Source organism: Mandrillus leucophaeus, unplaced genomic scaffold, assembly GCF_000951045.1.
Source record: "Mandrillus leucophaeus isolate KB7577 unplaced genomic scaffold, Mleu.le_1.0 Scaffold123, whole genome shotgun sequence".
In the NCBI taxonomy this organism is placed as follows: Eukaryota; Metazoa; Chordata; class Mammalia; order Primates; family Cercopithecidae; genus Mandrillus; species Mandrillus leucophaeus.
This window is the reverse complement of record NW_012100654.1, coordinates 4776312-4789491: the sequence shown is the minus strand read 5'-3', so window position 1 is coordinate 4789491 and position 13180 is coordinate 4776312. Positions and strand designations below refer to the sequence as shown.

At 36.7% G+C, this 13180-nt stretch overlaps 1 protein-coding gene across 1 annotated transcript in view; it reads left to right on the top strand.

The window, feature by feature from the left end:
- Positions 1 to 13180, top strand: part of FAM162A (family with sequence similarity 162, member A) — a 25628-nt gene that overhangs the window by 5447 nt on the left and 7001 nt on the right. Inside the window, exon 2 of the mRNA XM_011971572.1 lies at positions 12559 to 12681. Coding sequence (XP_011826962.1) covers positions 12559 to 12681 — 123 coding nt within the window. The remainder of the gene's footprint in view (positions 1 to 12558; positions 12682 to 13180) is intronic.

Sequence of the window (13180 nt, the reverse complement as noted above, 5' to 3'; positions counted from 1 at the left end):
AGATAGATAGATAAGATAGAGATGTAGATGGAACCTTAAAGGGTTTCATACACTTTTACCCTTCACTTCCAGAATTTTGTTCTAAGAAAATAATTAGAAGTACCATCAAAGATGTATGTAGAGAACTGTTCATTGAAACATCACTTATAATAGTGAAAAATTGGAAACAAATCAAGTTGTAGGGAATTACTACATTCAGGTTATAGCTGTGTGTTGGGTGTTATACAGCTACTAAAATTATTAATATCTTGGAAAGTATTTGTGACATAGCAAGATACAGGATTATCTGATTATGAAAAATGTATATGTTGTATGTAAGTATAGGAAAGGTCTGAAAAGAAATATTAATGCACCAAGTTGTTATCCCTAAGTGGTGTTACTATGAGTGCTTTTATTTTTCTTCACATATTTTTTTAACTTGCAAATTTTCTTTAATGAGCAAGTGTTACTTTTATAATTTAAAGTTTATTTTACAAAAAGTTTTTTACATAATAACATGGTGTATAACAACTTGGTGGTACAAAGGTTTTTATATAGCGAGACCCCATCTCTACAAAACAGATTTTTTTAATTAGCCAGACATGGTGGCATCTGCCTATGGTCCCAACTACTACAGAAGATGATACAGGAGGATCGCTTGGGCCCAGGAGTTCAAAGTTACAGTGAGCTATGATCACTCCACTGCACTTTACCCTGGGTGACAAAGTGAGACCTTGTCTCTAAAAAAAAAAAAAAAAAAATTTGGTTTTTTAGTTTTGATTTTAAAAATGGGGGAAATAACATTTGGCAGGAAAAAGGCAGTGGAAAATAAGGATAAGTTTGGTACAACATCCCTCAGGAGAGGGATTACTACTTAAGAATGAAGGAAGACTGGTATTTCTCCAAGCCTGCAGGAAAGGATGAGAAAACGGATATAGGGAGTCTGTTTCTGTCACAAAGCCCAGGTCAACAGCTAAGGCCTAGAGAGTTTCAGATAGCCACTCTGGGGAGTGGGTTGTAATATTGATTCTCTGATTCCCAGAGAGTTGTCATATCTCCAGTCACATCACCTATGGTTCTCTCCAAGAGGACCTTGAAAGATTCTGAGAAAGAAAAAGCATCCCTGCCTTTCCTCACTGTCTATCATGGGGTTACAAAGGATATTTATGGAAAGGAGGGGACTACCAGGAGAAAAGCTGGTATTTCAACCAGCCTCACCCTGGCTGACCACTATAGCCTCCAGCTAGCAATAATATTTCTGAGGCACTGGTTTTCAAATTATGGGTCCCCCATAGCAGAAGTGTCACCATTACCTGGGCAATTGTTATAACTGAACATTCTCAGGTTCTGTCCATACTTACTGTATCAGTGGGGTACAGTAATCTGTTTCACGGGTCCCCCAGCTTATTTTGATAGATAAAAAAGTTTGAGAACCTTTACTCTTAAGATTAGCCATTTGCCACCCAGAGCCTTAGAGACAGCTGTGAGGCTTCATCTTAACTTCCTGCTAGGACCCTGGAGACACAGAACTTGTCAGCCAGGGACAAGCTGCAAGTCCAGCCAGAGGGTTAAAGGGCTGTTTTTCTTTTGGTTTGTATGTTTTTAATCGTGATCCACCAAAGGATGGAAAATGTCTGGCTTGGGCATCTGGTCAATATATTCTGTCTCTTTGAGAGAAAACGAAGGTCTTAGTAATGATATTAAAGCTTGTTTATACTGTCATGTTGTTATAATTGCAAAATAAAAACTAAGACCACATCAAATACTTCAGACATTTTTTAGTGATAACTTTTTTACATTTTAAATTTTATTTTATTTTATTTTTGAGAGAAGGTCTGGCTCTATCACCCAGGCTGGAGTGCAGTGGCATGATCTCAGCTCTCTGCAAGCTCCGCCTCCAGGGCTCAAGCCATCCTCCTGCCTTAGCCTCCTGAGTAGCTGGGACCACAGGCGCATGCCACTGTGCCCAGCTCATTTTTGTATTTTTTGTAGAGATAGGGTTTCACTATGTACTGATAAAATTTTTAAAAATATTTTTTGAGCAAGACCTTGTCTTTAAAAAAATATTTTTTACATTAGTCTATTATTCTAATATCTATAATAAGATAATATTCATATGTTTTAATCAGCATTTATACTGTAGGGAAGTAAAAGTTATTAGCATACAATATGAACTTGTAGTAAGAAAAAGTTGGGAGATATAGTCTGATCTAGGTGAATCTCTCATGTCTCCAAGTTCCTACCTCAGGTACCTCTGACATCAAATTCTACTTGTCTTCCCATTATTCATTCTGTTCTGGCCATACTGGCCTCCTCTTTATGGGCTCTAGAATCTTTTAGGGTCTTTGCATTTATAATTCTTTCTGTTTGGAATATTCTTCCACCAGATAGCTGCATAGCTAGCCCTTGCTTCCCTTCAAGAGTGACATTCTCACAGAGGACTTCCTAACTACCCTATATAAAATTTCATACACAGCCCATTCCAAACACATACTTCATGTCCCCATTGTTTATTTTTTTTCTCTCTGGCACTGAGTATCTAACATATATATATATATAAAACTTTTTCCCCAGTAGAATGCAAGTTCTATTGGCACAGATTTTTATGTTTTTTGTATATTTCCTAAAACAATGCCTGGCACATAGGAAGTACTTTGTTGAATGAATATCTCCAGCATACATTGATGTCACTGATAGTAAGTATACATGTTAGCATTTTTTGCTGTATTATTTCTCAAACTGAGCTAGCTGAGAGGCGGTTTGTCTTCTGTTCTCCTAAACTGCCTTTGTTCTAATTAGGAGAGATGGGGAGGGACAGCTGTCTTACAAAATAATTATTGATTCTTTTTCTGTTTAAAGAGCAGAGTCCTCCTAACTTGCTGCCAGTTAACCTTGTTCCTTTTGTAAGTGCCTGCCAAAGGAGGAATGGGACAGCATTGTGTGAGATGGGGCCTTGTAGGTCACATTAAACCAGTGGTTCTCTGGGGAGATGAAAAAGTCCTGGAGATGGATAGTAGTAATTAGTTTCACAGCAGTGTAAATGTACTTAACGCCACTGAATTGAACACTTAAAAATAATTAAAATAGTAAATTTTATGTTACGTATGTTTAACCACATCTTAGGGGAGAGAAACTCCTAGGTTCTCAAAGTATAGTCCAGAACCAGCAGTAGCAGCATCACCTAGGAACTTGTTAGAAATGCGAATTCACAGCCTCCATTACAGAACTGTGGATGCAGAAACTGGAGGTAGGCAGCCTCATGATTTGTGTTTTAACAAGGCATTCCTCTGATTCACACTAAAACACTAAAGTTTGAGGATCACAAGATTTAATAATTGTGTCTTAATCCTTAGTGCTATTAAAAGCTGTTGAAGAGTTTCATAGACTTTTCCCATGGCCTCATAACTGTGTAATTACCTTTATCAGAAATCCTAACTATATTTGGGTAAAATTGAAAAGTGTTCTAGAAGCATTTTATTGAAGTTAATGTTTTACATAATATTTTTTAAAAAATAAACAACACAGAGCCTGCTGTGTTTCAAGTGTCTTACCAGATGCTCCCATATTTGCTTTTCCATTTAACCCTCAAATCAGCTTTGGTACAAGAAACACTGCATTATCCACATTTTAAATGAGGAAACAAGCTAAAAGCAATTAATTTAATCTCCTTTCCACTAGGTATTACAGATGTTGTGCTTACCAGACCCAGGCAAAGGGTTCTGGGATTTATAGCCCTAAAAAAGGAAATAAATGAGGCCTTCTGTGAAAAAGACCATGTGGCAGGTAACCACAGTTAGAGATTCCAACTTCAGATGTGTCAAGAGTAAGGACCTCTGAAAATCCATTTTTACCTAAAAGCAATGATAACACTGCCGGAAGTTGGCAGAAGCAACTTTTCCAGAACTCTGGAAAATTACCAGGCATTTGTAACAATCTAAGGAGCATTTATCAAAAAAAAAAAAAAAAAGACTGAAGTCGTGGTAGGACAGCAAGTCTTGTGGAGTTTTAACTTGCTTTATTCCTGTCTTCTCTCAGCTTCACAATAGCCTTGAAAACCAGCAGCCTCACAAGTCACAGTTGCTTTGAAAACCAGCAGTCTTGCAGGCACTGAAGAAGGTGGAATGGGTTTAGAGTTCTCCAAAACGTTCAGCTCGAGAATTGTTACTATTTGACTTGTCTGACAGTTTGCTGGAAACCCCATTCATAGGGCTTGTCTTTTTTCACCTAACTTGGAGTTTATTCACTGCAAACAGTGTTTTCCCTGGTGCATTTGTTGAAAATAACCAGCAGCACTTGTTTGACATAACATGGAGTGCATAACAGCTGTATGCCAAAAATGACATAAACCAGATGAAATGGACACACTTATAGAAAGACAAAAATTACCAAAACTAAGTCAAGAAAAAATAAAAAATCTGAAAAGTCCTATAACAGGAGATTGAACTAGTGATTTTAAAACTTCCTGCAAAGAAAAAGTCCAGGCCCAGATGACTTCAATTGTGCATTCTACCAAACATTTAAAGAAAAAGATAGAATTAATCTTTCACAAACTCTTCCAAAATACAAAAGAGGAGGGATCACTTCCCAATACATTGGATGAGGCCACATTATCCTCATACCAAACCCCCCCGCAAAAAAAAATCTCAAGAAAACTACAGACCCATATAGATCCCTTATGAATATTGATGCAGAAATCCTCAAGAAAATACTACAAAATGAATCCAGTGACATGAAAAATTATAGATTGTGATCAAGTGGGATTTATGCTAAAAATGTAAGGTTAGGACTCCTGACTCAACATCATTCACCATGTTAATAGAATGAAGGAAAAAAACACACAACCACATCAGTAAACACAGAGAAAGCATTTGACGAAATGCAACTTCTCTTCACTATAAACACTTAGAAACTATGAATAGAAAGGCACTTCCTCAACCTGATAAAGGGCATTAAATGAAAAACCTGCAACTAACATCTGACTTAATGGTGAAAGGCCGAATGCTTTTCTGCCATGACATGACAAGGATGTCCATTCTCAACATTTCTATTCAACACTGTACTGGAGGTTCTCGTTAGGGCATTTAGGTAGGAAAAACAGTAAGTGGCAAAAGAAGTAAAACTATATTCCCAGATAACATGATCATGTATATAGAAAATCCTAAGGAATACATATACACACATACCCTATTAGACTAAATGTTGAACAGTTTTGCAGTATGCAAGATAAATGGGCAATAAATGATGCAAACATGAAGAAAATTCCATTTATAATAGCATCAAAAAGAATAACGAAGTTTAAAACGTACTCTGGAAATTGCAAAAACACTACTGAAAGAAATTAAAGAAGACCCAAATAAATGGAAAGACATCCTATGTTCATGGTTTGAGAGACTTAATATTTTTAAGATGAAAGTATTCCTCAAATTGATCTACAGATTGAACACAATCCCCAACAGAATCCCAGCTGGGGCCTTTGCAGAGATTGGCAAGCTTGTCCTCAAATTCATACAGAAATTTAAGGGACCCTGAGTAGGCAAACTAATCTTTAAAAAGAAAAGCCAAGTTGGATGACTCATACGTCCTGATTAAAAACTACAAAGCTGTAATAATCAAGACTGTGTGGTGCTGGCATAAGGACAGACATCTAGATCAGTGGAATAGAACTGATAGTCCAGAAATATACTCTCATATTTACGGTCAATTGATTTTCTATATTGCGCTAAAACAACTCAGGAAAAGAATAGTCTTTTAAATAAGTGGTGCTGGGAGAACTGGGCATTTACATGCCAAAATATGAATTTGGATCCTTTCCACATAAAGTATACTACTATAACTCAAAATGGATCACAGATGTAAATATTAGAGCTAAAACTCTGAAATTCTAGAATATAGGAGTAAATCTTTGTGACCTTGTATATGGCACCAAAAGCTCAAGCAATAAAAGAAAAGATGGATAAACTGGACCTCACCTAAATTAAATTTTTTTATACTTCAAAGGACATCATTAAGATAGTGAAAAGATACTCATGGAATGGGAGACTATATTTGTAAATTATATATCAGATAAGGAAAGAACTCTTACAACTCAAAAAGACATAACCCTACTTAAAAAAAATGGGCAGAGGAACTATATAGGTATTTCTCTGGAGAAGATATGCAAATGGCCAATTAGTACATGAAAAGATCCTCATTATTACTTTTAGATAAATGTAACTTAAGACTACAATGAGATACCACTTCATTCCTACTGGGACAGTTATAATCAAAAAGAACAACAAATGTGGATATGGATGTGAAGACATTGGAACCCTCATATATGAAAATGTGAAATGTTACAGCCACTTGGAAAATGGTCTTGTAATTCCTTAAATGATTAAATGGAGAGTTGTATCACCCAGTTATTTCACCCCTTAGTATATATCCCACAAACGAAAATACATGTTCCTTAAAAACTTGTACACAAATGTTTATAACGACGTTATTCATAATAGCCAAAAAGTGGAAACCACCCAAATGTCCATTAGTTGACTAATGTGTAAACAAACTCTGGTATAGTGGAATAAAATTAGTCAATAAAAAGGAATCAAGTACTGACAAATGCTACAGCATGGATGAACCTTGAAAATATAAGTAAAAGAAGACAGTCATAAAAGACCACATGTTGTATGATTCCATTTATATAAAATGTCCAGAATATGCAAATCCATAGAGACTGAAATCAAATTAGTGATTTTCTAGGGTTGGGGGAAGGAGGAAACAGGGAATGACTGCTAATGTATTCAGGATTTCTTTCTGGGGTGATGAATGTCTTCTGGAATTAGATAGTAGTGATCAATACACAACTTTGTGAATACATGAAAACCACTGAATTTCACACTTTAAAAGTGAGTTTTATGATAGGGAATTATGTATCAATAAAAGTATTATTTTTAAAATCTTAAACATGAACATATTTCATGAGAAGTCCACAGTAGTATCTTTTAGCTTGTTATGTTCAAAAGATATCTATTTTTTTAACAGCAAGGGGGAAAAGTGAGGAAATGATGCTTTTCACCATCATTGGGAAAACTGCCTCTGTAACCATGTTTTACTCCTACTGCCTCTCTTACCTCCCCTTACTGCTCCAGACTCTGAGGCTGCAAGACACCCAAGTGGGAGTTTGGAACTTCCAAGGCACAGTCTTTTTATCCACTAGCAAATTCATTTTTAACCACAAAGGTCTGAGGGCACACTCTTACTACATTCAATACACGTCTTGGGCATTCAATTTCTATCATCTAGAGCATCATATAGTGGCAAGGCCCTAGTTAGATTTCTCTCTGGTGCCTTTCCAGCTTTCATTTCTGTTCCACTCTTCCACATCCTAGAGACTCAGGGGCTCTTAGATGTCTTCTGATCTCAGGAGCTTATACCAGACCTGGCCCCATCTGCACCACAGTCCCAAGATCAGAATTACTCCTTTTCTCCCACGTGATCAAAACTATTTCTGGTTGTCTCTGCTTCTGATTTTAATTAATTAAAATTATTCATGCTAAAGCTGAAGGTAAGAATTCCTAATTAAAACTAATTTCTTAAATGTATTTATTTTATGAAGGTATTTCCTAGCTTTATTCACTGAAAAGGCAAAAACAGTGACAAACTGAAAAAAAATGAGCCCCCCACTAAGGAGTCTCTAAAAACATTTCTTTAAAAGAACCAGAGCCCGTTGGGAGGAATGTGTGATTCCAACTCAGGAGCAGAAAACATTTAAAATCAGTCTAGAATATCTTGTCAGAAAGAAAGAAAGCTATCAATGACCACTAAGGATGCGTTGAAAGGACTCGACAGCCAGTTTAGAAGGGTTCCTAATAACTAAAGATGGGATTAAAAGGAACAACTGAAATAGTCTAGAGCACATCACATGTGTAAAAATGCAACATAAGGCAGTTGCAAGAAAACCAATTTGTTCATTTGAAAACTGGCCAAGGGCAATAATCCAGCATTTATTCCACATTTTCTGCTTGATTTATGCCTTAAGATAACCAAATAGTTAATGTGAAAGGGGAGAATACCACCATTTTGCAATCCCTAATGATATTAATGGATCTAGGTAATAATCACCATTGTCTGCTAAAAAAAAAAAAAAAATTAGATGAAAGGTTGATGGGGAACCTTATGAAAGGTGAATCAGACTGATAGCATCTACTGATCAATCTTAATATGAAAGACAAAATTGGCATATGCCTATTGATGTGGTATAATAAGACATACACAGTACCTGTCACCTATGACATTCTTGCTAAAAGATCTAATCTGAATCTTTCAGGCCTCAAAAATCTGTTTACAAGGAATAGAGGAGTTTGGAGAATATGTTGGATAACACCATGGGGGTGTGATAAGCAAAATCTAAAATTGAGGGACACTTTATAGGACTAATGACTGGTTTCTTTAACAAATAAATGATTTTTAAAAATGTAAGAGGAGAGACCTATAGATTTAAAGAAACTCAGGAAGCATTAGCCATATTCAGTTTGGGCACCTATTTTGAATAAGCCAACTGTAAAAAAAAAAAAAAAAAAGAGCCTATCAGAAATTTCATCTTAATAGGATTTGATCATAATATACTGATATTAAGGAACATTTTAAAATTATATTAATATTTCAGATATGATTTTGAAATACATACTGAAGTATTTATGGATGAACTAATATAATATTTGGGATTTGCTTTAAAACAATCCAGTAAGGGGTAGATAATAGGTAGAGTTTAGGGGAAACGATATTTTTAAAATTTTTTAAGTTCAGGGGTACATGTGCAGGTTTGTTACGTAGGTAAACTCATGTCACAGAGGTTTGCTGTACAGTTTATTTTGTCACCCAGGTACTAAGCCTAGTACTCGTTTGTTATTTTTTCTGATCCTCTCCTCCCTACCACGCACAACCCTCAGGTAGGCCCCAGTGTTTGTTGTTCCCTTCTGTCTGTCCATGTGTTCTCATTATTTAGCTCACACTTATAAATGAGAACATGCAGTATTTGGTTTTCTGTTCCTGTGTTAGTTTGCTAAGGATAATGAATGACCTCCAGCTCCATCTGTGTTCCTGCAGAGGACATGCTCTCATTCTTTTTTAAAGGCTGTGTAGTATTCTGTGGTGTATATGTACCACATTTTCTTATTGTATTTATTTATTTATTGAGAGAGTCTCACTCTTGCCCAGGTTGGAGTGCACTGTCATGATCTAGGCTCACTGCAACCTTCAACTCCCAGGTTCAAGTGAGCAATTCTCATGCCTCAGCCACCCAAGTAGCTGGGATTACAGGCATGCGCTACTGTGCCCAGCCTAAAGAAAAGACCACATTTTCTTTATCCAGTCTGCCATTGGTGGACATTTAGGTTGATTCATGTCTTTACTGTTGTGAATAGTGCTGCAGTCAACAAACACATTCATGTGTCTTTATGATAGAACATTTATATTCCTTTGGTGATATACCCAGTAATAGCATTGCTGGGTCCAGTGGTAGTTCTGTTTTTAGGTCTTTGAGGAATCGCCATACTTCTTTCCACAATGGTTGAACTAATTTATACTCCCATCAACAGCATATAAGTGTTCCTTTTTCTCTGAAACCTCTCCACAGCATCCCTTATTTTTTGACTTTTTAATAGTAGCCATTCTGGCCAGGCGCGGTGGCTCACGCCTGTAATCCCAGCACTTTGGGAGGCTGAGGTGGGAGGATCACCTGAAGTCAGGAGTTCAAGACCAGCCTGGCCAACATGGTAAAACCCCGTCTCTACTAAAAATACAAAAATTAGCTGGGCATGGTGGAAGGTGTCTGTAATCCCAGCTACTCGGAAGGCTGAAGCAGGAGAATTGTTTGAACCTGGGAGGTGGAGGTTGCAGTGAGCTGAGATCACACCATTGCACTCCAACCTGGGCAACAAGAGCAAAACTCCATTAAAAAAAAATAGCAAAGGCTTGGAGCCAATCCAAATGCCCATCAGTGATAGAGTGGATAAAGAAAATGTGGCACATATACACCATGGAATACTATGCAGCCATAAAAAAAAATGAGATCACGTCCTTTGCAGGGACATGGATGAAGCTGGAAACCATCATTCTCAGCAACTTAACACAGGAACAGAAAACCAAACACCATGTGTTCTCACTCATAGGTGGGAGTTGAACAATGAGAACACATGGACACAGGGAGGGGAACATCACACACCAGGGCCTGTCGGGGGTAGGGGATTAGGGGAGGGATAGCACTGAGAGAAATAGCTAATGTAGATGATGAGTTGGTGGGCGCAGCAAACCACTATGGCATGTGTATACCTATGTAACAAACCTGCACGTTCAGGACATGTATCCCAGAACTTACTAAATAAATAAAGACTGAGAATGGCCAGGCACGGTGGCTCACGCCTGTAATCCCAGTACTTTGGGAGGCTGAGGTGGCCGGATCACCTGAGGTCAGGAGTTTGCGACTAGCCTGACCAACATGGAGAAACCCCACCTCTACTAAAAATATGAAAAAATTAGCCGGGCATGGTGGCGGGTGCCTGTAATCCCAGCTACTTGGGAGGCTGAGGCAGGAGAATCGCTTGAACCTGGGAGACAGAGGTTGCGGTGAGCCAAGATTGTGCCACTAGACTCCAGCCTGGACAACAAGAGGGAAACTCCATCTCAAAAAAAAAAAGCAAGACTGAGAATATAGTTACTATATAGAGATGTTCATTTGGGGAGAAATTCAATAGAGTCTTGAATATTCTCATGATGTGCAGAGATTATTTTAAATCATAAATACATCTTGTATCTTAAATATGTTTTGCTTAAATATACTTGATATTTCTATGAAAATGTTTTATCCTAATACTTGCCAACAAGAGTCATATTTGTGTGACCTTTTGAAAGTTGAGTAATAACTGTAATGCTACTTTGCTTATTTTTCATAAAAGTGATTTTGTTTAATATATCTGAAAATGCATTTTTCATTTATTTTTTCTTATTCTTCTTATATGTATACATCAAGTGTGGCATTTGAGAATCTGTTGATAAAATTTACAAAAGTAGAATTACAATTTTATGTTCATGATGAAAGAGTGACTTAATAATATTCACCTGATTGTATCTCTTATTTTGTGTGCTTTTGTTAAACATATGTCGATTTATTTTGCCAACATTATTATATAGACAGAGAACTCCTTTTCTTCCAGGTTAGTTCATGTGATCCTGGTTCATGGAACATAAAGTGAGATTTTATGGGTGACAGGGAGAGAGATCAGGCTTGACTTGAGGGCACATGGGAAAAGAAGAGGGCTATCCTTTCACAAAGATTTAAATATCTCGTAAGAACTGTTTACCAGTGCAATTATGAATATGTGTATTTGTGCCTAATTTTTATTTTTTAAAAGCTCAGGTGATTATAATTTTATCTGTAAAATGTTGAAAGTGTAGTCTGATTAAAATAGTATATATCTAAAAATTAAATAATAGGCATTGTGGCTGGTTGTGAGATGGCATTGCATTGTGGTTTTGATTTGCATTTCTCTAGTGATCGGTGATGTTACTTTTTATTCCATATGCCTGTTGGCTGCATGTGTATCTTCTTTTGAAAAGTGTTTGCTCATGTCCTTTGCCCACTTTTTAATAGGCTGGTGTTTTCCTGTATATTTGTTTAAGTTTCTCATAGAGCTGGATATTAGACCTTTGTCAGATGCATAGTTTGCAAAAATTTTATCTCATTCTGTAAGTTGTCTGTTTACTCTGTTGATAGTTTCTTTTGCTCTGCAGAATCTGTTTAGTTTCTGCACAGTAAAAGTTAAATGTATTAGATCCCATTTGTCCATTTTTGCTTTTGCTGCAGTTGCTTTTGGCATCTTCATCATGAAATCTTGGCCCATTCCTATGTCCAGAATGGTATTGCCTAGGTTGTCTTCCAGGGTTTTTATAGAGGTTAAATGATACTTATTAGCCATATAGCAATCATTGTTGAAAATGGGTGATGAGTATATAGGGGTTCGTAATACTACTCTCTATCTGTGCTTTGAGTTTAAATTTTTAAAATAAACTACATATATTCTTATATATGTAGTTTTAAAGTTATATTTAGTTCAAAACTACATCTAAAATTGATTTCTAATTAGGGACTTGTGGCTTACAAGGAGCAAGGCTTTCTAGAGTTATTTCTTGTTGACCACTGCAGCCCCCTAACCAGTTTATCAGCATAGTATTGGCAACTTGGTGACCTAGTTTATCACTTTTGGGAGGTTACTAATCTTCACCTAAACAGCCCTGATGCCATAATACATAATATTGCCACCAGAGCCATTGTTATGATAAGACACATGTGAGAAGTACTTATTTAAAATTTACAGCTGGTAACATTTTTATGTTGTAAATTCCTAATTTCCTAATCAATAAAACATTTATATTTCAAAAGAGCATCAAGCATAGCACTTTAAATATAGTATGTGTATCTTACATACAGTAAATTCATTTCCTAAATGAACTAATTTTTATAAATGAAATGTAACTTGCAGGTATTTCTTATTTTAAGAAAACATCACATTTTCTTTCTTTGAAACATTTTTCTCTCTTTTTTAGGAAGCTGTTTTAGGTTATGTGAAAGAGATGTTTCCTCATCTCTAAGGCTTACCAGAAGCTCTGATTTGAAGATAATAAATGGATTTTGCATAAAACCACAGGAAAGTCCCAGAGCTCCATCCCGTAAGTTTTTATTTTTTCTATTTATGGAGTAGATAGCTCCCAAGGAGTAGGAAAACTTGGAATCAAAAGAACCCAAAAGAGAGAGGTTCCCATATCATACCCTCCCATGTAGAGAGAACACATTGTGTTTACATTGTGTATGTGCACATGACCAATATGAGCACAGTATGGGAGGCCTGAGGGAAGTCCATGTTCCTACATCATACAACATGGGAGGCCTGAGGGAGGCCCATGTTCCTACATCATACCTCCCATGTTTTACTCATATGCAGGCTCATGTCCTACATCACACTTCTCATGTTTTACTCACACGTAGGCCCATGTTCCTACAGCAGACCTCCCGTGTTGTACTCCTACTGGTCATGGGCACATGCACAGTAGTTTCTTAATTTTCACCATTTGTCATTTTCATCTTGCCTCTACGGTTGGACTGGAGCTTTCTCTTTTTTTTTTTTTTTTTTTTTTTTGAATTCTTCCAGACCCTCGACCTTCAGAAGGA